This window comes from Manis pentadactyla, chromosome 16, assembly GCF_030020395.1.
Source record: "Manis pentadactyla isolate mManPen7 chromosome 16, mManPen7.hap1, whole genome shotgun sequence".
NCBI lineage: Eukaryota > Metazoa > Chordata > Mammalia > Pholidota > Manidae > Manis > Manis pentadactyla.
In genome coordinates this window covers 38,341,811-38,366,397 of record NC_080034.1, presented here as the reverse complement: position 1 = coordinate 38,366,397, position 24,587 = coordinate 38,341,811, and the positions used below count along the sequence as shown (strand labels likewise).

The 24,587-nt window shown below is 50.2% G+C and overlaps 1 protein-coding gene and 1 long non-coding RNA gene across 7 annotated transcripts; one reads left to right on the top strand and one right to left on the bottom strand.

Annotated features, from left to right (window-relative positions):
- Positions 1–45: 45 nt before the first annotated feature.
- Positions 46–12,034, bottom strand: TULP1 (TUB like protein 1). Of its 6 annotated transcripts, none has more exons than XM_036920062.2 (14): positions 11,931–12,033; positions 11,757–11,811; positions 11,295–11,421; positions 10,959–11,105; positions 10,205–10,363; positions 9,348–9,449; positions 9,159–9,278; positions 8,707–8,825; positions 5,887–6,057; positions 5,592–5,704; positions 4,717–4,831; positions 4,543–4,641; positions 2,231–2,402; positions 46–637 (listed from the first exon to the last, which is right to left on the bottom strand). In XM_036920062.2, the coding sequence occupies exons 1-14, from the start codon at positions 11,975–11,977 to the stop codon at positions 504–506; spliced, it is 1,680 nt and encodes a 559-aa protein (XP_036775957.2). In that variant the 5' UTR covers positions 11,978–12,033; the 3' UTR covers positions 46–503. The 6 variants fall into 6 exon arrangements, with proteins under 6 accessions (XP_036775957.2, XP_036775958.2, XP_036775960.2 ...); XM_036920063.2 differs by having other exon boundaries at positions 46–554; XM_057494130.1 differs by having other exon boundaries at positions 551–689; positions 11,931–12,034.
- On the top strand, positions 2,477–7,234 carry LOC130681340 (uncharacterized). The gene is made up of 2 exons (XR_008994425.1): positions 2,477–2,810; positions 3,383–7,234. It is a non-coding gene; the product is annotated as an uncharacterized LOC130681340 (long non-coding RNA).
- Positions 12,035–24,587: the final 12,553 nt, after the last annotated feature.

Sequence of the window (24,587 nt, the reverse complement as noted above, 5' to 3'; positions counted from 1 at the left end):
TCCCGCCGCCTCGTTCTCCGCACGCGATGAAGAACCACTGCCTCGTTTGGCCTAGGACGCGGCTTTATTGGCGATGTGGGTCCTGGGTCTTCGTCCCCCATCACCTACCCCCTCCTCCGCGCCCGCCCCAGCTCCTCGGAGCCCTAGTACGGTCCCGTTGGGGGTAAAAACAGCACTGACTTCTGCTCCTGGACAGGAAGTGACGGGCGCGGGGCTGGGTGGGGGTGGGTTGGTGAAGCCCTGCAGGCTAGCTCCGTGACCAGATGTGCGCCTCCAACTCCAGATGTTCTTCATCTCCGCCCAACCCGCTGCCTCAGCTCTTCCCCTGCCTCGGCCTGCGCCAGGGTGAGGAGTGGATGGAGGTCACCCGGATACAGTGGAGGGGTCAGCCCCCGACAAGGGAGGAGTCTTCAATTAGGGACTTGGTTAAGGGACCCTGCAAGCCTCCACTGAATCCTTTCCCCGACCCTGGCGGGCTCTGGGGGCGCTGTGGGCTGCTGGGGTCACTCGCAGGCCAGCTTCCCGTCGAAACTGGAGAGGGCGATGGCGAAGGCCTGTAGGGCGCACAGCGGGTAGCGGTAGTCTAGGGTGAAGGCGTCCTCCGCCACGCGGCCGAACTGCAGCACGATATAGTCAGCTACGGACACAGACAGGGGTGGGGGCGCCCGAGAGGTCCTGGGTTCCCCGTCCTGGCAGAAAATGCCCTCCTTGGCATTGGGGCGCCAGTCCTCAGCCACCATCACAGTTATTTACCCTACACTCATCTGTCCCTTTTATCACGCCCAATCAGTCCCACCTGCAGTTTTACCATCCATCTGACTGTAAGCCCCTGAGGGCCGGGATCCTGCCTTATCTTCCGCCACCCTGGGCTATGCATAAGACAGGCACTTAAGTATAGGAACCTGCCAAACTTACCCAAGCCTAGAATCCTTCCTTTCCGTGTGGTCTTCTGGCCCCATTCCTTCTCCCCGCCCCCGGACCCCAAGTCCTTGTCTTAGACTGCAAGGCTCTATGCCTTGACTACCCCCTGGTCCTCTTCCTCACACAGTGGCCCCACCAAGCCCCTATCCCATATCTGGTCCAAGTTCCCAGCACCAATCTCAGCACCTCCCCCAGCATCTATAGGGACAGGAAGTTGCTAAAAATACCCCCAACCTCAGCAGACCAAGCTCCACCAGAAATGTGATCTGGAGAGTAGTTTTCCAAGGCCTCGGGACAGGTGACACTGGGTGCACATCCCTAGGATGGCATGGGGGATGGGGGACTCACTCAGTGTTAGCCAGTGCTGGAAACCTAGAGTCCCTTGGGAGATACCTTTCCACACCCCAAGTCTCCTCACCCTAGTGGGGACCTCTCCAAGGCTGATAACAGGAACATTTTTTTTTTTACTGAATTGTGTCCCAGGTAAATCTTGTTTCCCTAACTCCTCCAAGGCTGGCCTTTGACCTCACTTGAGAGAGGATGATAGAGTAGGCACTCAAATGCGTGAATAACACCCTACTCCTAAAAAGCAATCATCCTGAAGGGGTTGGAAGCTGGGGCACTGCAGTCACTCTCTGGGTTCTAATCTCTATCTCTTACTAGTGGTATGACCTTGGGTAAGTTACTTAACCTCTTTGTGCCTCAGTTTTCTTATCTGCCAAATAGGGACAATAATAATACCTTCCTTACAGGGTTGTTGAAAAGATTTAATGATTCAGTATCTGTCAAATCCTGAGAATGGTGCCTGGCATATAGAAAGCACTGTTTGTTTGTGAAATAAATTTAGAGGGTCAGTATGACTCCCTGGAGTTGTTGAGAGACTCTGGGTAAGGCACTGCCCTCTCTGAGTCTCAGCACCCTCTCTGACCACACAGGGGTTGGGCTATCAGAGGTTTTCAGACTCCAGCAGCTCAACTCTCCTTCAACACAGTCTTACCCAGAATATCCCAGTATCTACCCCAGGCTCTGGTCAATGCTAGAATGGAACAATGGTAGACTGGGAACCATGAGCCCTAAGACACCTGCTGGGAGTCTCTGAGGCTCCTGGGAGCATAGTGTCAATGTGCCCCTGCAGGAGAGAGTGACATTCCCAGACGTTCTGGTTCCAAGGATAAAGGAGAGCTTCTTGCCAGTGTGTGTGAGAGGGAGGGGAAGAGAGGGAGGGAGAAATGGTAGGGAAAGGCCTGCGTCAGGGTCGGGGTCCTGGAGGCAGTGGGGAACGGCCTGGCTCAGGCCCTCAGATACTCACGGTCATCAGCATGGACAATCTGGAAGTTCTTGACCGAGGCCTGCGTGACTCGGCCTTGGAAGTTGAGGGTATAGGAGCCACTGTCGTCATTCCAGACAGGTGGCTTGTTGTGCAGCTCAATGAGGCTCTCCAGTGTCTTGTTCTGCCAGCGCACCAGCAGTCCATCACTGGCCTGGGGGGCCGGGGATAGTATTAGGAAAAGGACAGTGGGGTTGCCAAGATATCTTGGGATGGGGGAGGGCCCTGGGGACCTGTGCATCATGCCTTGTGTGTGTGTGTGTGGAGGGGGGGGTGCGGGGGTGTGGATGTGGGCATCCATTCAGGGTTTGTTGAGAGCATGCTTAGTATCTGTGGTGTCCTTTTGGGCAGAGTGTACATCTGTGAGAATAAAACTTTGATGTGGGATGCCAAAGTGGGGAGCTGGAAATGGAAAGTAGCTTCTGGCACACAGTAGGGACTCCCTGCCATTGGTGTGCAAGGGGCCTTAGGATTGGACACATGCTGGCACCTGATTACGAGGATGGGTCAGACATTCTAGGACCCACAAGGAGCCTACAGTGGAGCTTGGCAAGATGGACAGGTAAACACTGGTTAAAACAAGATGTCCTGGAAGAGAGTTTCTGGAAGGAAGAAGAGGTGTCTAGGTGACAGGACTCTTGAGACATTTCTTCCCCAAGTTTTCTTGTCACCTGTTCACATTCATAGGTTAGAGTGAGTCCACTCAAGATCATGTCCTCCAAGAAGCCTTCCTAACCCCATGTCAGATGTAAATGTCTTAGCTCTGAGCTTCCGTAACACCTTGCTCTTACCATTTCTCCTGCTGCACTTTCATGGACAGAATTACTCTAAAGGCAGGCACAGTATTAACGGCTGTGTCTCAGTTTCCCTCACAGTAGGGTGTTGTGAGGATTAAATAAGCTAATTCCTAATGAAGTGCTATTTAGATCAATTCCTGGCACAGAGTAAATGCTCTATAAATATCAGACATTGTTTTGATGGTAAATGTTGTACTGAGTTAGAATCTTCAGTGCCTGGCTTTAATAAATGATTTTAGAATGAATGAACTATATATTCAAAGCAGCACAAGGTAGTTCTTACCAAACTCGGACACATGCAGGAGGCACTGCCCTTAAATCTGTGTGTTTATTCCAGGCACGGAAGGAGCAACTGTGAGCCCCACAAGTTTCCCAAGACCAGAGCCTCCCACAGCTGGTGCACTGTAGATTGGCTGGGCCTCTGATTATGGTGAGACTTCCCAGTAGGGAAGGATGTGTGATCAGCTGATGGAGTATTATTTTTCATTGTAAATGAGTAAAGTGACTTCACTGTGAATGTGGGGCATGCCAGTCATCCCGTCTCTGAAATCATGGACTCAGCCAACCTACAGTGCTACAGACTGGCTCTCTGAAGGAAGCCACCTCTATCCAGGACATCTCTCCATCTTATCCTGTGCTACACACACACACACACACACACACACACACACACACACACACACACAAACATACACACATGAAACCTTTGCTTTTTAAAATAAAAGTCAAATCATGTCACTCCTTTGCTCAAAACCTTGCTATAGCTTCCTGTTTCTCATGGAGTAAAAACCAGTTATACAGGCTATCTCTGCCTCTCACCTCTTTGGCCTTATCTCCCTCCAGCCACACTGGCCACCTTGCTGACCCTCAAACTCACCAGGCACCCTCCTGCCTCAGGGCTTTTCCACTGACTCTTCCCTCTGGCTAGATGCTCTTTCCCCAGATAACTGCAAGCTCACTCCCTTGCCTCCTTCAAGACTGCTCAAATTTCACCTTCTCAATAAGGCCCACTAAGACCACTGTATAGTGGTCAGCACTCTTCTTATCTCTTGTCCCTTGTCTGACTTTTTCTTTTTTCCAGAGTACTTACCACTTTCTAATATACCACATAATTTACTTATTTATCACAATTATTGTCTACTGTCTCTTCCTCCACTAGAATGCTAGTTTCATGAGGCAGATTTTTGTGTTGTCCACTGATGTCTTCCAGTTGCCTAGAATAATGCTCAGCATTCAATATATGTGTTTTGAATGACTCTATGAATGGATGATTTGATGTAAACTAGAAAAAAAATCCTATTGTGCTTGTTTCAGTGAGTTCAATTACATAACCCCAAGTTCACTCCACAGTTGCCAGGATGAATTTGTGAGTGTGGTGGGTGTGTTGAGGGGGTTAGGTATTAGCCAAGCTGAGCCCCTGCTCCCCAGCTCCCCTGGAGTGGGTCTCCTAGAGAGCAGGACCCTCGAGGAGATGCATCACATTGGGGCAGGGCTCACATTTCGGGGCCGGATGGGGACCCTCTCATTGTCCTCATTCATGCCGGGAATGACGACCGTCATGCGCCGAGGACCTCGGAAGCCCAGCACATTGGTTTCCTGGGAGGGAGATGCCTGTTAGGCCGGCCCCTGCAAGGGGAGGGTCCTGCCATGGGAGACCGGTGGAGTTCTCACATAGATCACAGCTGCCAGCTCCTGCCGAAGGCTCCCCACATCAGTGCCACCTCCTCCACGCTGAGGGTTCTGTCCATTGTCAAAGACAGTAAAGCGGTTGCCCAGGAGGTTGGACCTGAAAGCAGGGTAGAATTAGGGGCAGGACTGAGGGAATTCCACACCCCTATTCCAAGATCCTCACAGCCAAGCCATTTTGAGAGCCTCCTACTTTAAGGGTAGGAATGTTTTAGGCCAGAGCAGTTCATGTCCCCTGTCCCACGTTTCCCCCATGAGGTCTTTTTAAAAGCTGGATCTAGATGCTTACTTGGTTGATAAGAGGATTAAATGGGTTAATATTTGGAAGTTACTTAGAACTACCCCTGACACATAGGTAGGCCTTACAGAAGTGTTTGTTATATACAATAAGGTCTGACTTAGGGGTTCACTTTCCTCTCACCTCTCAGATTTGTGGTGAGGATTAGATGGGATATATGGGGAGACTCAGCATAGGGTAAGGATAAATATTTGCTCATTCATTTACTTAGCAAGTATTTATTGAGTAGTTATTATGTACCAGTGCTGGAAATTCAGTCATGAAGAAGACAAGCCCAGCCCCAGCCCTCATGGTCCTTGCACCCTACTGCAAGTGAGGTCCCCAGACCAGCAGTGAGGCCATTGCCTGGGTGCTTGTTGGAAGTGCAGACTCTCGCCCCCAACCCAGACCCACTGAACCATTTTAACAACACCCCCAAGTGATCTATGCATGGCATGGTGTGAGAAGCCCTGTGACAGGGGACTTTCCCCGAGTGTCCAACACGGTGGGCACTCTCCCAGGCACAGGGAGACAGTGGTGACTGGCCAAGGCCCTCTTGCTGCCCTAAGCCTCCCAGCCTCACCTCAGCTTCCCGACGAAATTCTCTCCTCCTCGGGACAGATTGGTAGGGTCACTAGAGATGAGGTAATTGGCTGTCTTGCTCCGTTTCCTTTTCCTGCCAGCCAAGAGGAACACCTGGGGAGAGAGGGAGACAGGCGAGTGGATTGGAAGAGAAGATGGGGTGAGGAAGGAGGTGGGTGAGGAGAAGGAGAAATCTGTTTGCCCTTTAGGCCTAGGCCCCTATTTTGGCTCTAGACCCTCACTGAGCCAGGTTTCTGGTAGCTCTACTCCTCCTCCCTGCCGCCTGCCCTGCCCACCTTCTTCTCTGTGTCCAGGTGCAGGAAGTAGGAAGGATACAGGCCCCGATCCATGCCCCTCTTGTTCCGGGTCAGCCTGCAGCGCACTGTCCAGCCCTGGGGGGCAGGCTGAAGCATCAACTCCTGGGGTTCATGCACTCCCACAGGTGGGGATAGAACCCTCTCCTCCTTCTGGGGGATGGGGGCAAAGGGTATACATCAACCCCAGAGCACCAGCTCCCCTGTCCTCAGCAGGTCCCCAGTGCTGGGACTAGTCAGGGCTGGCAGGACAACTCACTGCTTTCTGAGTGGGGAGAGAAGGGAGAGGCCAGTGGGGCTGCCTCACACTTCCCCAGGATCTGGCAGGCCATGTGAGGAGGCTAGGGGAGCTATCCTTCACTATTAGTTTGTTTGGCTTATAGTGAAGAGCCCAGCCTCTGGAGCCAGACAACCTGGTTCAAATCTTAGTTCCGCTACTTAGCACTTGTTAAGTTTTAACTACACTGTGACTCAGTTTTTTTCATCTGACAAGTACATAGGGTGAGTTGGACACCTGGGACAGACCTTACTTAATTCATATATTTAACAAACACATGTAAGGTTTACCAATGTGCCAGGCATAATTCTAAGAACTTTCCAAATATCAACTCATTTAATTTTCTTATCAATATCTGCTGCAGTAGTCCCATTTTACAGATAAAGAAGCTGAGGCTCAGCGACTAAGGTATTTGTCCAAGTTCACATAGGTAGTAAGAGGTGGAGCTGGGCTATGAATGCTGCTCAGTCTCCTGTCAGATCCAGAGCCTTTAGAAAGACCTTCCTTCATGTGGACACTATATCAGGGGATGACCTGAGTTGAGGCCGAAGGTATGAATTGCTATGTTCTAAGCATGTAACACTATAGAAGTGTTAGCTACTACTGATATTATAGCATATAGTACATACTCAATGAAGGTAGTAGCCAACCTTCGCAGTGGTGCCCCGTGATTCTTGCCTCCTGATATTTATGCCCTCTGTTGTCCCCTGCCACACTATATCAGGGTTGGTCTGTGACCAGTAGAATATGGCAGTCAGAAGATATTGTGGCTTCTCCTTGCTTTCTCTTTTGGGCTCTGGGGGAAGTTGGCTGCCTCCTCATAAGGACACTCAAGCAGCCCTATGGAGAGGCCGCCAGCCAACAACAAGGACAGTGAACCATTTTAGAAGGAGATCCTCCATTTCCAGTCAAGCTTTCAGAATGACTGCCAACCCAGCTATCATCCTGACTGCAACTTCATGAGAGACCCCCAAACCAGACCGACTTGCTAAGCTGCGCCTAGATGTCTGACTTCCAGAAATTAAGAAAATAAATATTTGTTGTTTAAAGACACTAAGTCTTGGGGTGATTGTTATACAGCAATACATAGTCAATTCAATGAATGAATAATTAAGCTTGTTTTGCTCATGGAAAAACTCCTAATAACAATTTGGATGCATGAGCCCTATGGTGGTTTGGCCTGGCCTGGTGACCACACAACTGCCCCTTCTGTTCTCACAAGCTGGTACCCTTTGCCCTCATGTTCTATCCCTCAGAAGACATGGAGCCAAGATTCTAACCCCAACTTCTCTCCCAATGGGGGAGAGAAGGGACTCCCAGCCTGGGTGTGTGCATTTGAGGATTAAATGCTGTATGTGAGCCACTCAGAAGCCCTAATGTGTCATGGTTGGCCATTTTTGCTGAGGCCAGGTCTACACTATGTATGAGGTGAGGCCGGTTGTCAGCGAATAGGCCCTTAGGGAGTGGGCCCTTAGCCTGCGGGCAAGGGAGCATCTCTTCTCCACCCTAGGCTGCTCCAGAGGAAACTTGGGAAACACAAGACTATGTTTGGAATGTGATGTGGAGAAAGCCAGAGTTTATTCAAACATTTCTACAGCTGTGGATTTTAAGGGTCTACTGTACTGAAAGCTGTACTGCAGTGGTATTCCTCCTGGGAGATAATACACTGGCCTTTCAGTTTATAAATCAGTACCTGTTGATCTGGCTAATGTGAACAGTCCCCCCAAGACCTGACCACTCCTGAACAGATTAATTACAGCCACGTAGCTAAGACCCCAGCCCTGCCCTCATGGCGATCTTGCCACTCATGGAAACCAGTTTCTCAGAGACTTTCATTCCTTTCTCTCTCTAGTCAGACCTTTCCTGCTTGCACATTAGTACCTGAGTCCTGTTTGTGAGGAAGAGCAATATTCAAAATATTTAACAACTTGTTCTGCCTTTGGAGAACGTATAGTCAGAATGGACACTGATCCATCTGGGGAGGGTGCTGGAAGCCCCTGACAGCCAATGTTGACCCTTTAGTTGCCGGAAGGTTGGGAGGTCCTGGGTGGCAGGGAACAGGAAGCACTTGGTGAGCTCAGAGCAGTAGCATGGAAATATTTTAACAACTTGTACAGTGGGCTATCAATCAATCAGTGTGCCCAAGGGTGTGTGCACATGTGCTATCTGCCTGTGTACTCCACTTCCCAGGCACAGAAAATGTGTGTGTCTTCATATGGGGGCCGTGTGAACATCTCTGGCTGTGTCAGATGGTTAGGTTGCAGAAGGGCAAGCTTAGAGACCACATGACATAAGGCCTCCCAGTGGCCAGTCCCAGCCTGGTGACCCTTCAACTGACTCTTCTGTTCTTCCAGGTCTGGTGCCGTTTGTCCTCACACCCTGTCACCAGATGGGCAGCCAAGATTCTAAACCCAAATGACCCCATGGCCCCTGCCCACCAAGTCCCACACTCTCGTCTGCTAAGCCCAGGCCTCTGCCATTGCTCCCTGAAGGAACCTCAGCTCCCTTCTGCCCTGGGCCCCAACCTTTTTGCCTTTTCCTTTGGCTTTGCCCTTCTGATTACTGTTCTTTGTTACCACAGCTGCCACTTCTTCCTCCTCATCCTCTTCCTCCTTCCTTTCCTCTTCTGAGCCTTTGGGAGCGCCTGGGCATGGAGGGAGAACAAGCCTGTTAACTGCGGACCCTGGTGGAGCACTTCATGGTTTGCAAAGTGTTTCAAACACCATGTCTCTCTTGGCCCCTTCCCACAACCACAAGAGAGTAACCCCATATTACTGTTGTCAGAGCCTCAGAAAGGCTGAGACACCTGCCTGAAGTCACACAGCTATTAAAGTGGGGGTGGGGTGGGGTGGTCAAAATTCCCCCAAAGTCTTCTGACTCTGGAACTCACACTCCTCACCCAACAATTCAGGCCCGCTCCTCCCCACCCTCAGGACTGCCTCTAGACATCATGGCACCAGAGGCCACAGCTACCCACCTTTCTTCTTCAGAGCTTTCTCAGATGGGCCATCTACCCCAACCAGGAACATGGCTGCTGGGGCCTTCTTTCTCACTCTGCTGGGGCTCACTGAGTGGTCTTTGTCAGCCTCCCCAGACCCTGTGTGTGAGGACACGAAGGGCTCACAGGGCCTGTCACAGCCAGAGTCCCCTGCTCTTCCAGTCTCACCTTTCTCCTTTGTCTTTCTCATCTTAGTTCCTTCCTTCTCTGGCATCCCTTTCTTCTTGATGTGCAGAGCTTTCCGTGGGAGGAGAGGGCTCCCCAGGTCCCCTGGAATTGGAGGGTGAGGTTAGACAAAGAGAAGCCTATTGGGATGATGGCCACCTTCCAAAACACTCATCGTTGCTTCATTCCCTGGGTGGCTGAAAGCCTGACAGGGGCCCAGGGTCTGCCTCTGATCATTTCATTTGAACCCTGAGTCCAAAAGGGGCTGGACAAACACCAGGTGCTTACTGAGCAGTTAGTGAACCAATGAATGAATGAATGCCGGGCTTCCTACGTGCATCCCAGCTCCCACCCCATCTACCCCAGAAAACCTCCTCTGGCCAGTGCCATAGACAGTGTTCTCTCCCTCCCACAGGTCCTGGCTGGGTGTTCAGATTTACTCCAGACTGTGGAATCTGTAGGGCGAGGTACCTAGGCCAGGGAGCCAACATAGCATTTATTCACTGATGGATTTTTACTGTAATCACTTTGATACTTTAATAAAAATTATGACAATAATTCATATTGAGGATTAAAAAAAAACCTATACAAAAATCACAAAGAAAACTAAAACTCTCTGCCCTCCCTGGCTCACAGAGCACCCGGGGCAGGAGCAGTGGGGATGGTGGCAAGAGCACACACTGATCTCTGTCCTTAAAGACCATGGGAGGAGAAAGCCACCAGAGGAAGAAACTCTGGGGTCCAGACACTGGGTAAGTGTCTGACGTCCCAGCTCCTGCGGGTCAGCGAGACTGGAGGCCCCTCACGGGCAGGGCTAGCTTGAAGTGGCTGTGTGCGCCCTCTGTGAACTCAGCACCCACCCATCAGTCCTGGGGCCTTGGCCCTCCTCTCCTTGATGTCTGCAGACACCTTCTCTTTTGGGGGCTTCTTGGGAGGCAGAGGTATTTTCTCTTTCTTTTCCTTCTCTTCTGCCTCCCCTGCTTCCTCTTCTTCCTGATCCTCCTCGTCCTCCTCCTCCTCTGTAGGTAGAAACTCCTCATAATGGGGGCTGGGGAGGGCTCCAATATCCGGAGAGCCCAGTCCCTCCTGATTGCCGGGGAGTGGTGAATGAGAGCCCGGGATAGGAGGCTCCCCTTCCAGAACAGGGCCAGGACGGCCGGCTGGATTCGGGGGAATGCTGGGGGGTTGTGCAATCCTGCTCTCAGAAAATGCCGTCTCTGCAGGCCCTTGCCCCCTCTCTCGGGACCCTCCCCTCCCTCCCGCCCTCCTGGTCTTCCTTTCCCTCCGCTGCTCCCTCTCATTGCACCTGCCCTGTTTCTGCCTCTGTTTCTTCTTGTCGTCTGTCTCTGTTTCTGACCTTGAGCCGGACCCATCCGGGCTACCTTTGGCGCGTGGCTACAGTTTAAGGCATACTCTTCATCGCTCTGCGCCTCAATTTCCCCATCCAGAAACGGGGGAAAGAACAAGAGAATAAAGCTTTTCTGGCCCAAAGACAAGGCCAGAGAGCTGCAGGCTGTTTCCGAGCCTTCTGCCTCTCGCTGCAGTTCTGTCAAGCCCCTGGCTCCTTCCCCCGGCCCGCCCCCTAGCCCTCCCTTCCCCCGGGCCCCCTCTGACCGTGCTCGGAGTCCGGGGCGCGGGCTACCAGGAAGGTTTCCCGCGGGTCGCGCTTCTTGGCCTCGGGGTCCCTGAGGAACTTGGTGTAGACGGTCTGCGGCGCCCGGGCCTCCGCCGGCTCTTCCCGTGGCCTCCCCCTCCGCCCGGCTGAGCCGAGACGCGGGGTCAGGCAGGAGCCCGCCGGGTCCGGGGAGGCAGCGCCCCAAGCCCTGGACGCTGCCGCTCGGGTTCCTCGCCCGGGTGGTGGCCCCGCGCTCGGCCTCCCTTGCGACCTACTCCCCCGGCCCGCCGCCCCGCCCCGCCCCGGGGTGCGCCCAACACCCCGCCCGCACTCACCCAGGCGGGCGGCCCCGCGTTCGGCCGCCCGGCCACCGCCGGGTCTCCGGGGCTCGGGTCCCGCAGGGTCGGGGGACTCAGGGGCCTCGCTCCTCTTCTTCCTCAGTTTCTGTCCCCGCGCGGGTCTCTGGGAGTCGGGGGCCAAGAGGAGGGAGAGGAGGGAAACGGGGGTTCCCAGGGCTGCCCAGCGCCCTGTAATCCCTTGAGCCGCCAGAAATAACCGCGGATTAGCGGGAGGGGAGCTGTGGCTTCCTCCGTGGGGTGGGCACCGTGACCCCTCCCAGGCGCCATGGCCGCCTCCACTGCCCCAAGCCCAGATTCCTCCCCTGGACAGCCCAGGCGCTCCAAATACCCCTTTCCTAAAGACCCTCCAGAGAAGCCACCCCCGGAGGCGGCTGAGGGGGGCCGGTGGCACTCGCAGATCCCCTCCGTGGGATTCCTGCCTGAGCAGGGGTCACTTACCTGCCTGGGTCGCTGCCGGACCTCTGGGCTCCGCCGGCCTTCCTCCTCAGGTCCGCTGAGGGGAACAAACGGATCAGTCTGCCTTCCTTCCTCCTGCCCCGCCCCAGCCCCTCCACCTGGGCCCCCCAGCGCTGAGACAGGCGAGGTGGTAGCGGTGGGGGGGGGCTTCCGGACCTGTCCGAGGCCCACACCTCTCGGAGGGTGACATCCTGCAGCGGCATGGTGCGCCTGCCTCTCCGCACTGGCCCGTCTGGCCGCCCCGCAGCTCTAGCAGCCTCCCTGCCGCCCTGCTAATCCAGGCTCAACTTCGCCCCACCTTCCCCTGGCTCAAGTGGGTGACAGCACTGTGGGAGGTGTCCTGCCCATAACCCCCATGCCCCCAGGTCCGGCCCGCTGGGGAAGAAGCTGGACTCCCACGTTCTTCTCAGACCTCCTGCAGTGGGAAGCATGGCATCCACCTACCAGCGACCCCTCCCTCACTGCCCCCTACCATTCTGCGCCCCCCTCTCCGACCCCCTCCGCTCCGCCCAACAGCTTGGGTTAGAGGTATGAATTTGTAACTTGTCAGTGGTCAATGGGCTGTGGGAAGAAAATATTGGATCAGATCCTGTATTTATTTTTCATAAAAATAAAAGAATTAGGATTTATCAATATTTAATATATGTGGATCAACAGAACGTATATGTACAGTACTTTATAAAGAAATGTGCCTATATGGAGAAGACAAGTAATGACTATAGCATCTTACTAGGCCAATAGACAGTGACTGCAATGGGGGGCCTGAGGGCTTGATAACGTAAGTGAGTGTTGAAACCACAATGTGAAGCCTTCATAAGATTGTACATCAATGATATCTTAATGAAAAAAAAAGAAAAGTGCCTATATTATGGATGCTTCCTTAAAAATATTTTTTTACTGATAAGGGATATACTTTTTAAAAAGTTCAGAGACCAGGGATATAGTGCTAGTGTGGTTAATATCATGGGAGATGTTTGAATAAGTGCTGGGGAAGCCCAGAGGAGGGGCCCAAGCAGGGGTCCTGGAGTCTTCCTGAAGCCTAATCTAGAATTTGAAAGATGAGTAGTTTTACAGGCAAAAAAAAAAAGTGGGATGGAAAGGGAACAGCAAGCTGAAGGCCTAGAAGTTGGAAGTAGCCAGATGTGTTCAAAGGTCCAGCACTAGGAGGGAGACAGTCATCTCAGGCATGGGTCAGCTGTGAGCCCAAGACCTGAGCTCAGCCACTTAAGGGCTGAACGTCCTTGGGTGACTTACTTAGTCTCTCTGAGCCTCCATTTCTTCATTTATAAAATGGGCTTGATAACAGTACCAACCTGGTAAGGATATTGGGCAGATTAAGTGCGATGACAGATGGAAAGCTGCGTTCCACAAGCACTTGATATTCGGAAATTATGTGCCTCTTTCAGAACACTTCCACTTAATATCTGTCTCCCTATCATTTACAACACAATTTGATACACTATTGGGGTTCATTTTTGAATGAGCAGATTAATGAGTGCATTCTTTATTTGATTTGATTCTCACCAGTCCAGTGAAATAGGCAGGATTATCTCCATTTTATAGGTGGAGAAACTGAGGTACAGAGAGGTGAAGTGGCTGGCTCAGTATCAGCCAGGTCATAACATTGCTGAGCTAGGGCTTGAATCCATATCTGTAGAGGTTTTGCCCCTAACCCTGCATGTTTTATACAGTCACAAGGGTTAGAGATGGGTTTGAATGAAATGTTTTTGTTTTTCTTCAGTCCCTTAGTCCACCTGGTCCAGATTTGCCATTATTATTATTTTTTTCTATATTTTATTGAAAAATTTACTTGATATTCTAGAGTCTTAAAAAGCTATGAGAAAATACACTGCAGCATTTTTCCCAACATTACTTGCTTATGATAGTAACCCATAGTTTCTGCAGAATGATCCTTTATCCTGTTTCCTTATACAAAATCTGTCATTGATCAGCCATCTGGAAAGCAGGCTTCATATTCTTCACACCAGGGAGCTCAAGGTGGAGTGTTAGTCCTCTAGACTACCTTTACTGCTTCTAGAATATTTCTTGTTATCATGCACAATCCTTCTTTGAAGATGAACCCTATAGCAAAAGAACTATCAACCTCTAGTAATCCAGCCATTACTTAAATCCTTATTATGAATTTTGATAATGGAATTTCTTTACACATAGCTGATGAAGGATTATAAAATATATAAAGCAGTTGGGGGTTGAGTTTTTTTTCCACATTTTTCTTTTTGTTATCATTAATCTACAATTACATGAAGAACATTACGTTTACTAGGCTCTCCCCTTCACCAAGTCCCCCCCACAAACCCCATTATAGTCACTGTCCATCAGCGTAGTAAGATATTGTAGAATCACTACTTGTCTTCTCTGTGTTGCACAGCCCACCCTTTCCCCCACCCCCCAGATTATACATGCTACAGATTTGCCATTATTAATCTTTCTAAATACCATGTCTTCAGTTGACACTTTTTCTCAAAAACTCTTTGTCTCCTTACTGTCTAAGGATCAAGTTTAAATGTGCTGGATTGGCATTCAAGGCTCTTCCTAATCTGACCCCTATCTGCTTTTCTAACTAAAGGGCTGTCCCAAAATTTACTCTTCATCCGGCCACTTAGGTTTACTCACTGCCTTTATACTTTCCTCCATGCCTTTGCTCAAACTATTCTGTCCTGGAATGCTCTCCCGATTCCACGAATCCCATCCAACTCCAAATAGCCCTCAAGTCCCCACCTCCAAGATTCCTCAGTTCTCACCTGCCTCTGAATATATAATAATAACAGTATTTATTGTCCACCTACTATGTGGCCTTTGCTCCCATTCTCTCTTTACTCTCCCGATAATACTTATGAGACAGACATTAACACCCTGGCATTAAAAGTTGAGGAAACTCACTGGCTGACAGTGGGTCATATTTCCTGGACACTGACTATGTTCCAAACGGTATGCTAAGCACTGGACATGCAGTGATGCACGAAAGGATGTGGTCTCTGTGCTCATAGAGCTTACATTTTTGTGATTCTGACAGATGGTATAGACATAAATCCACAAATTAGTTATACTGATCTCATTGTTATTAATTGTAATAAATGCCAAGAAGGAAAAGAACTGGGCTCCATGAAAACAGGAGGTGGGATCCAGTCTGGATTTAGAGGACAGACAGGTCTGTCTGAGAGGGGAATTTTTAAACTAAGACCTGAAGAATTTAAAAGACTAGGAAAGAGAACAATGTCCCAGGCCTAAGGCACAGCTTATGCAAAATGTTTCCAGGCAATAGGCGCAGTAGAGCAGTACCACCACCTTGACCAGAACAAGAGCAGCCCTAAGATCCTACGGTGGTTTCCTGAGTATCTCAAATCCTAAACAAATAGATGATTAAGAACCGCAGGCCCTTGGGACTCTGTGCTGACCGGCAGGCTGGAAACCTAGATAGCTACATGCTAAGGCAACTCAGGGTGCAGGGAAACACTTCTCTGGATCTCTTGCTCAACATTCTCACAACCAAAGGTCATGCCCCAGACTGCAGGAGAGGTGTGGGGTGAGCTGGAGTGTTAGACACTGCTTTGGAGTGTGGGGCAAATTCGAACAGCAGAAGGTCTTACATGAAAGAAAAGATAAATTCATTCCTCAGATCCTGCTTCTCAGGTTGCATGAATGTGATAAATGCATAACCAAGTGTCCATTTTCTTACTTCTTTTCATGTTCTGAAGGTTCTCATGAGTTAGCACAGTATTCAGAACAGCTGCACATGGCAGCTGAGGGACATTTTATAATACCATAAACCATTGGTATAATAGTTAAATTTATATATATGTAGGTCTGGCCATAATGTGTGAAGCACAATAGCAGTTCTTCATATTGGCAACTAGTGGGACACTGGATGCTATTTAGGGAACAGTCTTGTTTTTCTAAAATATTTAGTAAGATGGAATTAAAATTTCTAAAACCATTTGAATGCTATTACATTTTTGCTGTTTATTAATATAAAACTGTATTTACTATACATTTTAATACATGATTTTGAAAATACTAAAAGAAATCCCTTTGGGAAATGTGAAAAATAATTTTAATTTAGAAGTTTGGCACTTACTGTCGTTACTTTTGAGGAGAATGTATTCAAATGTTGCATGCTTTGAATGCAATTACATTTGTTTTAATCCTCTGAGAATTAGTACAGATCCAGATCAGGAAAGGAACAGAAAGTAGCAAAGTGGAACTCAGAAAAGAATAAAAAGAAACTTCAGGGTTTTGGTGAGGCTAGACTGGTGAAAATATGTGGGGAACTTAGAGGAAGTATAGACATTCAGATCTGGGTCGGGGTAGATTTAGGATTGGGCGTGAAGATTTTGGTTAAAATGAGGGTTGCTTTAGGCATACGATTCAGATGGGGAACACAGATCTAGTACCTGCTGATCTGACACAGTATAAGGCTTTTCTCTAAGGAAAAACAGGCTCGGGGCTCAGTAATTACACCTTGTTTTGTTCTAAAAATGACATTTCACCACTAGATCACTGGCATTAGTCACCAGATTCAACTTCACACGAATTTTAGCTGTTTCGTAAAATAAAATCCATTTTCAGAAGACAAAGATTTGCTACCACCAATGACTATGATGCTGGTAAATAAGGACTCCTACCATGTGCCAGGCACCGTGCTCAGTGTTTTCAGTGCCATTCACAGCACACCTGCGTGGCTGTGGTTCACAGAAGTCAAGGAGCTTGGAACCGTACCATTGACCCAGCAGTTACTATGTACCTGGTATTTTCTTGGGTTATCTCTGATCTCTCTGGAAACTTTAAAAGGCAGGTGGGCCCATTACTCCACCTCTCTATGCCTCCGTTTTCTAGCCAGTGAAGTGGTGACAATAAAATTGTATCTGACTTTATGGAAGTTGTTGTGACAATTAAATGGATTGATACATATAAGTGCTTAGCATGGTGCCTGGCACAGAGCAAGTGTCCCATCCATGTCAGCTGTCCTCTTCTTCCTCAACTTCTGTTTCCAGATGGGTACCTTCATTTCACAGAGAAGGAAACTGAGGCCAAGCCCCTAAGGAACTCAAACCCAGGTCTCCCTGGCTCAGCCTATGTGGTGCAAAGGTGAAAAGAGGGGACTTTGGAGAAAGCCTGAAGCCAGGGTTAAGAGTTGGAGATTTGCCCAGAAACAGACTCAAACATCCACCACATCCCCGCCAGATGACCTTGGGCAAGCTTTCCCCCTGGCTCAGAGCCTCTTGCCCTGCACTTCAATTTCTCAAGCTGGCAAAAGAAATTTACATCCCCAAAGGATCCATTCAGGGGGGTTTCTCAGAAACTTGGGATTTCTACTGCCTGAAGGTGCATCTGGGCTCTTGCAAAAGAGGAAACAGGTCTGAACTTTGGAATGGTCAGTTTCAGTCCTCTTTATTTTGTTGAGGTTGTTTGGGGCCTCTTTCTTTCTTCACGGTTCTGTGGGTGTCACATGGCCTCTGGCAGACTGCTCTAAAAGGAAGTTCCTCCCAGGGAACCCCAGACTTCTAGCACCAGAGCCCCAGTGTTACCCTTGCTTCTCAGATAAGGTAATGGAGGCTCAGAAAGCGTGAATCAGGAGAGAGGGGCTCACAGGTGGGCAGTGATCCAGGCCAGCTGTCCGAGCCCAGGGCCCTGGGACCTCACTGCCGCAGCTCTCCGAGGGGGTCCTCAGCTGTTTGCTGGTGATGCCCTGGGTGGCTGCCCAAGTAGACGATGGGATCCGAGCTCAGCTTTAACCCTCATGGAGCTCACAGCCTGGGAGATGAGGGTTTGGTGCGGGCACAGAGAATGAAACAAGGGCACTGATGTGTCCTCTAGAAAGGACCATGTGACAAAAGATGCTGCTCGGGACATCCTGGCTTTTCACAGAATCAGTATGAGTCTGAGCTGGAAGACCCCACAGGTCATGACGTGTGGCCTCCTGCAGAGTCAGGAATCCTCTCAAACCTGTTATTTCATACCTCTAGGCACAGGCTGCTTACTACCTTCTGAAGCCATCATGCTACATGGGGACAGGAGACCGGATTCATGCCTGCCCACTCAGCCACAGTCACCAGGTGCAGGGGACCCATTAGAGAAAGGGCTTAACCAATGTGAGACGTGGATGAGGCCTGGAGCCAGAGAGACAGGCAGGGGGCAGCCAGGCTGTTATGGTATAGAATGAGGGCTCATTCAAACTATTCATCGAGCCCCTACTGTGTGCCAGGCACCATTCTGGGGACTGGACAGATGGAAGTGAGCAAAATGGACGTCCCTGCCCTTTTATCATTGACATTCTAAACTCTCATGCAGGGGTGTTTGGTACAGTGCAAAAAGTAACAGGAAAGCAGAAAAAGGTATAACAGTATTTGGAGAGAGGTCTGCAAGTTAAAACAGAGTGATCAGGGAAGGTATCACTGAGAAGGTCACACTTGCATAAAGATCTGAAGAGGTGAGGGGTGAGCTGCATCAATATCTGGGGGAAGAGCTTTCTAGGCAGACGGAACAACAAGCACAAAGGCCCTGAGGCAGGAGCATGCTCAGCCACATTTGAGGACTAGCAAGGCTGGTACACAGTGAGTGAGAAGAGAGTAATAGGTAAGATTATGGAGGTGCTGTGATGGGGGCAGGGGAGTGAGGGAGTTCTGCTCTGTGAGAACTGGGGACCATGGGAAGGTTTGAGCAGGGTTTAACAAGAGCACTCTAGCTTTTGTGTGGGGAGCAGATTTAGGAGGACTAGGGAGGCAAGGAGGCCAGTGTGAATGAAGGCTGTTGCAGTCCTCCAGGCAGTGGCTAGTCAGAAGGTGGTGGACATGACAGGCTACCCAGGCGCATTGGGCGTGGGGCGCGAGGGATCAGAATGACACCAGGCTTCGGTCTGAGCGACTGGAGGGACAGAGATTCCATTAACTGGGATGAGGAGGACCGTGGAGAGCCAGGGAGGTCAGGAGTGTGGGATATGTCCTGTTTAAAGTGCCAATTAGACATCCATGTGTGATGTCACCAGGGCAGCTGGATGTAAGGTCTGGGCTAGAGATACAAAGTTAGGAGTTATCAGCCCCTCAATCCTAGTTAGAGCCAAACACCTGGCTGTAATGACTGAGGGAATGAGTGAAGTTATGGCTGAAGATGGGACTTAGGACCAAGCCAGAGGGAGGGTTTGTACCACAGTATTAGGAGGTTCCCTGGAGTTGAGGAGGGACCAGCAAAGGAGCCTGAGACGGAGCAACAGGGAGAAAGGAGGGACTCCCGAGTGCTGGGGGAGGGAGCGGGCGGCTGTGTGGAGGCTGCAGGAGAGGGTGACCATGGGGTCTATTGTCCAAGCCCAGACACTTGTGAGTGAAAGGGGCACAGTTCACAATCACATCAGAGCCACAGACATAAACCAGGGCTGTCCCGGTCAGGCCGGTGTGTATGGTGCCTGATGGCCGACGCGTGAGCAGGGAAACTGCTCGCTGGCCGCGGGGCTGTCAGTGACATACAGCAAGGGCAGTTTTGGACAAGTGGGGTGGTGGGTTTAAGAGAGAACCAGAGAGGACGGCCTGAAGAGGGTCGGGGGGAGCAGGAACAGGGGTGGTAGCTATAGGGGGAGTAGATTCAGGAGGGAGGTTGTTCTTTTTGTGTATTTTTTTTAAGTTCTTTTGTTTTTAATAATTGTAAGCTGAAGGGACAGGGGAGAAGTGGCAGATCAATCAGCGGGTGCAGTTTCTGGTGAGGTTGATAGGTGGTGGGAGCTGGGGGGTGAGAGGGAGTGAGCTGGCCCAGAAAGTGGGTGGAATGGAACGGACGTCTGGGGGTCAGTGATGGCACAGTGACGATCAAGTCTAGTGGCAGAGGAAAAGTGGATACGGTCACAGGAAAGAAGGCCAAGGAACTGAGAGGCTGGGCGTTGGCAAGGTTTACCTGGCTACGGAAATTCAAGGTTTACATCAAGAATTAGGACAAGAACATGCTGGAGAGTCAGTGAGCCGGGAGCCAAAATCTTCATAGAATGTTACAAGCTGATGACAGGAGATTTGAAACTGAGCTCCTTCTTACGGGTAGGGAAGTAGGGAAAGTGGTCTGAAAGCATCTTGGCTCCAATATGTCTTCTCTCACTTAATAAAACCCTGATTTGTAGCTGAGCATTATGGACATCCTGAAAAAGATATTTTCCAGCTTTCCTTGCAGCTATGTGGCCAAATTTTGACCATTGGGGTATAAGTGGAGGTTTGGGTTCCACTTCTGGTAAGTGTCTGTTACAGGAAGGGTGTACCCTTCTTGGTCATTTTTTCCTTCCCACTGGCTGGCAAGAGGACCTCATGGCTGGAGCTCTAGCAGCAATCTTGGACCATGAGGTAACCTTAGGAGTTTAAGTTGTGACTATGAAACAACTAGCTAGAAGCCTTGATTTGAGGGGAGAGAGAGAAAAAAGGAGACAAACCCATCTCAAGTCACTGTGACATGGGGATCTTCCATCACATGTTCTTTCTATCACATATTCTCACATCCGGTCAAACTTAATGCTAATGGCTACACTTAGAAAGTTACATTTGGTTCATACTGAAGAAGATATTTAATTATTTAATGCTAGTGAGCATTGGTGTTGCTAAGGAGCCTTTGAAGGTTAGTGAACAGGATGTGAGCTGATGGGAATTGTACATTCAGAAAAGCTGTGGAAAATAAATAAAAAAATAAGGGGAGAGAGCTAAGGTGAGGCTATATAGTTGAGCTGTAAATATAGATTTGCTGAAGATTCGGATCAATGACAACATCTAAAGAACTGGGTCTGGAAGTCAGGTTTTAGGAAGACTGTGAGATCAGTATTAGGTTTAACAAGCAGTTCAGGAAATTGATTATGGTTAACATCAGGTTGGGGTGAGGTTTGGGGCTGAAGATTACAGCAGAGTTGGATTTCAAGTCAGAAATAGGAAGAGTGCAATGACAGGGTGAGGGGTCACTGCAGGGGTCTGAAAGACGTAGGAATGGACAAGTAAGGGCTCGGGCTATGCCTGGTGCCAGGATGGGTGTTTGAGGCAGAGGCTCTCAGGCAGAGCATTTGGACCCAGTTGTCACGATGACCGAGGGGAAGGGGAGGGCTGCTCATGGTATTTGGAGGCAGGAGCTAGGGGCACTAGATACCTTATAATGCCACGCCCTCCTGGGAAACACTGAGTCAAAGCAGGATGAGGGAGAAGGGAGCAGTTAATCGGCATTAGGTTTGAATCCCTGCTCTGCTGCTCTCTTCCTGGGTGGTCAGAGCCCTCAGTTTTCCCATCCATAAAATGGGATGATGGTAGAGACCTCGCAGGACTATGAGCAGATTGGTAACAAAGTTTGCAGATGGCCCAGCACAGGGCTGGCTCAAGGGGCTGCAGCTGGAGAGAGAGATCCTTAGACTCTGGGCCAAGCTGAGGACACAGCCAGGTAAACTGAAGCGCAGTCTGGGTTTGGGTTAGTTTGGGGCTGTGGTGTGCAACCATGGCCATGCATGAGAATTACTTAGGGGACTTTGAAAAATGCCGATAGTTGTTCTTACCTTCCAGAATTCCTGAGTTATTTAGTGTGGAGTGGGGCTTGGCAGCAGTAGTTTTAAAAGCTCCTTGGGCAGTTAGGGTCTTTTGTGGGGCGTGGAACTCTCACTCTTTAAATTGCTCTTCCCAGTAAAGCAGTGGTTCTCAAAGTGGGGTCTCCAGACCAGCAGCATCAGTGTCACCTGGGAACATTAACAGATGCAGATTCTCAGACCTCACCACTGACCATCAGAGGCTCTGGGTGGGGCCCGCAAATCAGCATTCTAGCACATCATCCAGGGGCTTCTGAAGCCCAGTCAGGTCTCCAGGAGGTCCTCAAGAAAAGATGGATCTGCTTCATCCTTGAGTAGTTCTCCACACCTTTCTCAATAACAGAGCCAGGCCACATGAGCTGGGGAGGGAACTCGGGGGACTCTGTGCACCCTGATCACTGCTGTCTCTCCAGGGCTCTGCCCAGAGCCTGTGTCGAATTACTGAACATGGAGAGAGAGAGATAGAACTGTCTCGGGTACTATGAATTGGAGGGGAGATCCCATCTTTCTCTTATTCTGTCTTGGTCCCACAAATTGTGAGTCTAGTGTTTCTAGTGTTTACAGATACAGATTTCTGGCACAAGCCTGTCCCTCCACCAGGTACTCAGGGGAAGAGAGAGGGATGCCTCCCACCGCTGATGGAGCACGCTCCCTGGCCCTGGGTCAGCATCCATTTGTGTGTCTCCAGTGTGGTGTGTGAAGGCGGTATGAGTATGCCACTTGACAGGCAATTTACTAGCTTTCTTTTAAACTTTTTATTTCAAAACAATTTCAAACTTGCACATACATTGCAAGAATAGTACAATGAGCTCTGGAATGCCCTTGGCCAAAAACCCCATTCAAGTTTTGAAAATTGTCCCAACCATGGCTTTTATAGGTCCAGGCCCATGCTTTGCCTGATTATTAGGTTTCTCTAGTCCTCTTCACTCTATGAGGGATTGTCAAGAGCAATTTTGTCCTATGTAAATTTAATTTATGGGCAATTAATGTGATTTGTGAGTTGCTTCAGGATCCAGCCCCCATGTAAGAAGCCACTCCCTGGACACTGTCTCCGCTGAACCCCCAGAGTCTCTAGGGGTGAGCAGGGACTATGAACCGACTCCTAAAGCCAGGCAGGACTCTGCTGATGGTGAAAGGTGGCAGGGGACAGAAGTCCAGTGCAAACTAACATAAGCTCAAAAGGAAACTGATTGGCCCAGCCAGCTAGGAGCATTCTTACCTCACACATGGCTGTATCTGGGGGCTCAAAGGGTGACCTCAAATATCTTTCCCACACTCTCTGCTTTCTTCTGTGTAGGTGGAAAAGGCACCTCTGATAGCTCCCTGACCACATCAATTTCCCCAGCCAGGGCCAGACTGGCTGCGCTGGGGTCACTGGCTCACCCCTTGATTAATGGGTTTAGTCCAAGAGGATGGGGGTACTCTGACTGACCAGTTCCAGTCATGTGCCTGCCTCTTGGGGCGCTGTCTATGTGGATGGCCCTGCCCTATGGGAGAATGGTAGTTCTCCCAGGAAAAGGGGTTCTCCTCTCCTGATCAGTTGGCAAGTAGTCCACATAGGGAGCTATTGTCAGAGTCAGAATAATAATAATAATAATACTGGCTATAGCAGTAGTGGTAACATTTATTGAGAGCTTGCTGGGTTCCGGGCAGTGTTCTATGTGCTTTTTCTGTATTAGCTTATTTAATACTCACAACCATTTTATACAGTAGAAGCTACTTTCATACATGTTTTATATCTGAGGCAACTTCACAGAGAGGTGCAATCCCTTGCCCAAGGCCACACAGCCAGAATGAGCAGAACCAGGGGTCCCACATCTGCAGGCCTCACTCCAGAGCAGGTGCTGGTGGGCCCAGGTGCACCCTCCGCTGATCTCCGTGAAGCAGAACCAGGTCCAGGCCGGGGCTGTCACGAGGTCCTCTGGCCCTCCTGTGCACCTGTGAGCCCCAGGGAAGAGGAACACCTCAGCGCAGATAGCTTATCAGAAGTTTGCCATTATCCCCAGATCGGAGAGGAGAGCCGCAGGGCACAGAGATCTGAGTGGGTGAGTTTAGAGCAGTGGTGGTCACCCTGGCTGCCCACTGGAGTACTTACCAGAGCTTTAAGAAACCCCAGGGCTCAAGCTGCATCCCAGACCAATTAATCAGAATCTCTGGGCTGGGGCCCAGGCATTCGTAGTCTTTAAGGCTCCCCAGGTGAATTCAAAGTCCAGCCAGGGTGGGTAACAACTAGTTCAGTGGCCTTGTGGCTTGGTGGAAATAGCCAGGGGCTGAAATTCACCCTGGTTTGAGACTTGGCTCCATCACTGCAAGCCGTGAGACTTTGTACCAGTCACTTCTCTAAGCCTTAATTTCCTCGCCTGTGGAAAATGCCTAAGTCCCTCTGCCTTACACAGAGGTCGCGAGTGCCGGATGAGACGATGTCTGTGAGGTCCCTAGCAGAACTGGCACTCGGCTCTCTCCTTACGGGGACCACCCAGGACGGCAGAGCTGCGCCAAGGACTCACCGTCATTGGGATGAGGTTGTGGAACAGACTTTTGGGGCTACTGGGTCCCTGGGACCGCAGGCCCACCTACGTTGGGTTTCTGCCTTCATCAGGGGGCTTGAGGCTTCTGAATGGGTGGAGCTTGGCGTGGGACTGGGTAGGGTGGGAACTGGCAGTGTGAGTGCACTGACCTAGCTTTACCAGCAGGTGGCGACAGGAACCCACCCTCTGGAGGAGGGCAGCGGCCGGGCGGGAGAGGACTAGGAAGAGCACGAAGGTATTAGAGGACTTTTTTTGAGTACTAAGTATGTGCGAAAGCCTTCTTTGCTTTCATTTCCATTTACTGCGTGCAGTAGTCCTTTGGTAGGTGCCATTACCCTCCTTTGTGGGGTGAAGAAAGTGAGGTGGTTCTGGTACCTGGCAACCAGGTGGAACTGAACCTACTCAGTCTGACTCCGGATTAGTCTTTTAGCCACTGAGGTGATAGAAGATCAGAGCTTCAAGGGCCTTTGGAAATCCTCAGGTCATGTGATTCCTAAACCTGTCTGATGATAAAAATCACCTGAGACTCTTTTTAAAAACTTCCAAGGTCCTGGGTCCCAGGCTGGGCCCTGAATTAGAATCTCCCAGGAAAAGAGGCCTGGGAATGTGTGTGGTTAACAAGAGTGTGTTTGGAAAACAGGGCTCTGCTCTCAGAGAGGGAAAGTGACTTGCCCAAGGTCACACAGTCAATGCCCTCCAAGCTCCTAATACCCTCAAATCCAGAAGCCTGACCCCTGACCATCC

Coding starts and splice junctions, on each gene's coding strand:
- TULP1 (XM_036920062.2), bottom strand. CDS start 11,977: ATGCCGCTGCAGGATGTCACCCTCCGAGAGGTGTGGGCCTCGGACAG. Junction 9,279..9,347: donor GAGAAAGACAAAGGAGAAAG/GTGAGACTGGAA, acceptor CCTCACACACAG/GGTCTGGGGAGGCTGACAAA. Junction 4,642..4,716: donor AGCTGGCAGCTGTGATCTAT/GTGAGAACTCCA, acceptor TCTCCCTCCCAG/GAAACCAATGTGCTGGGCTT.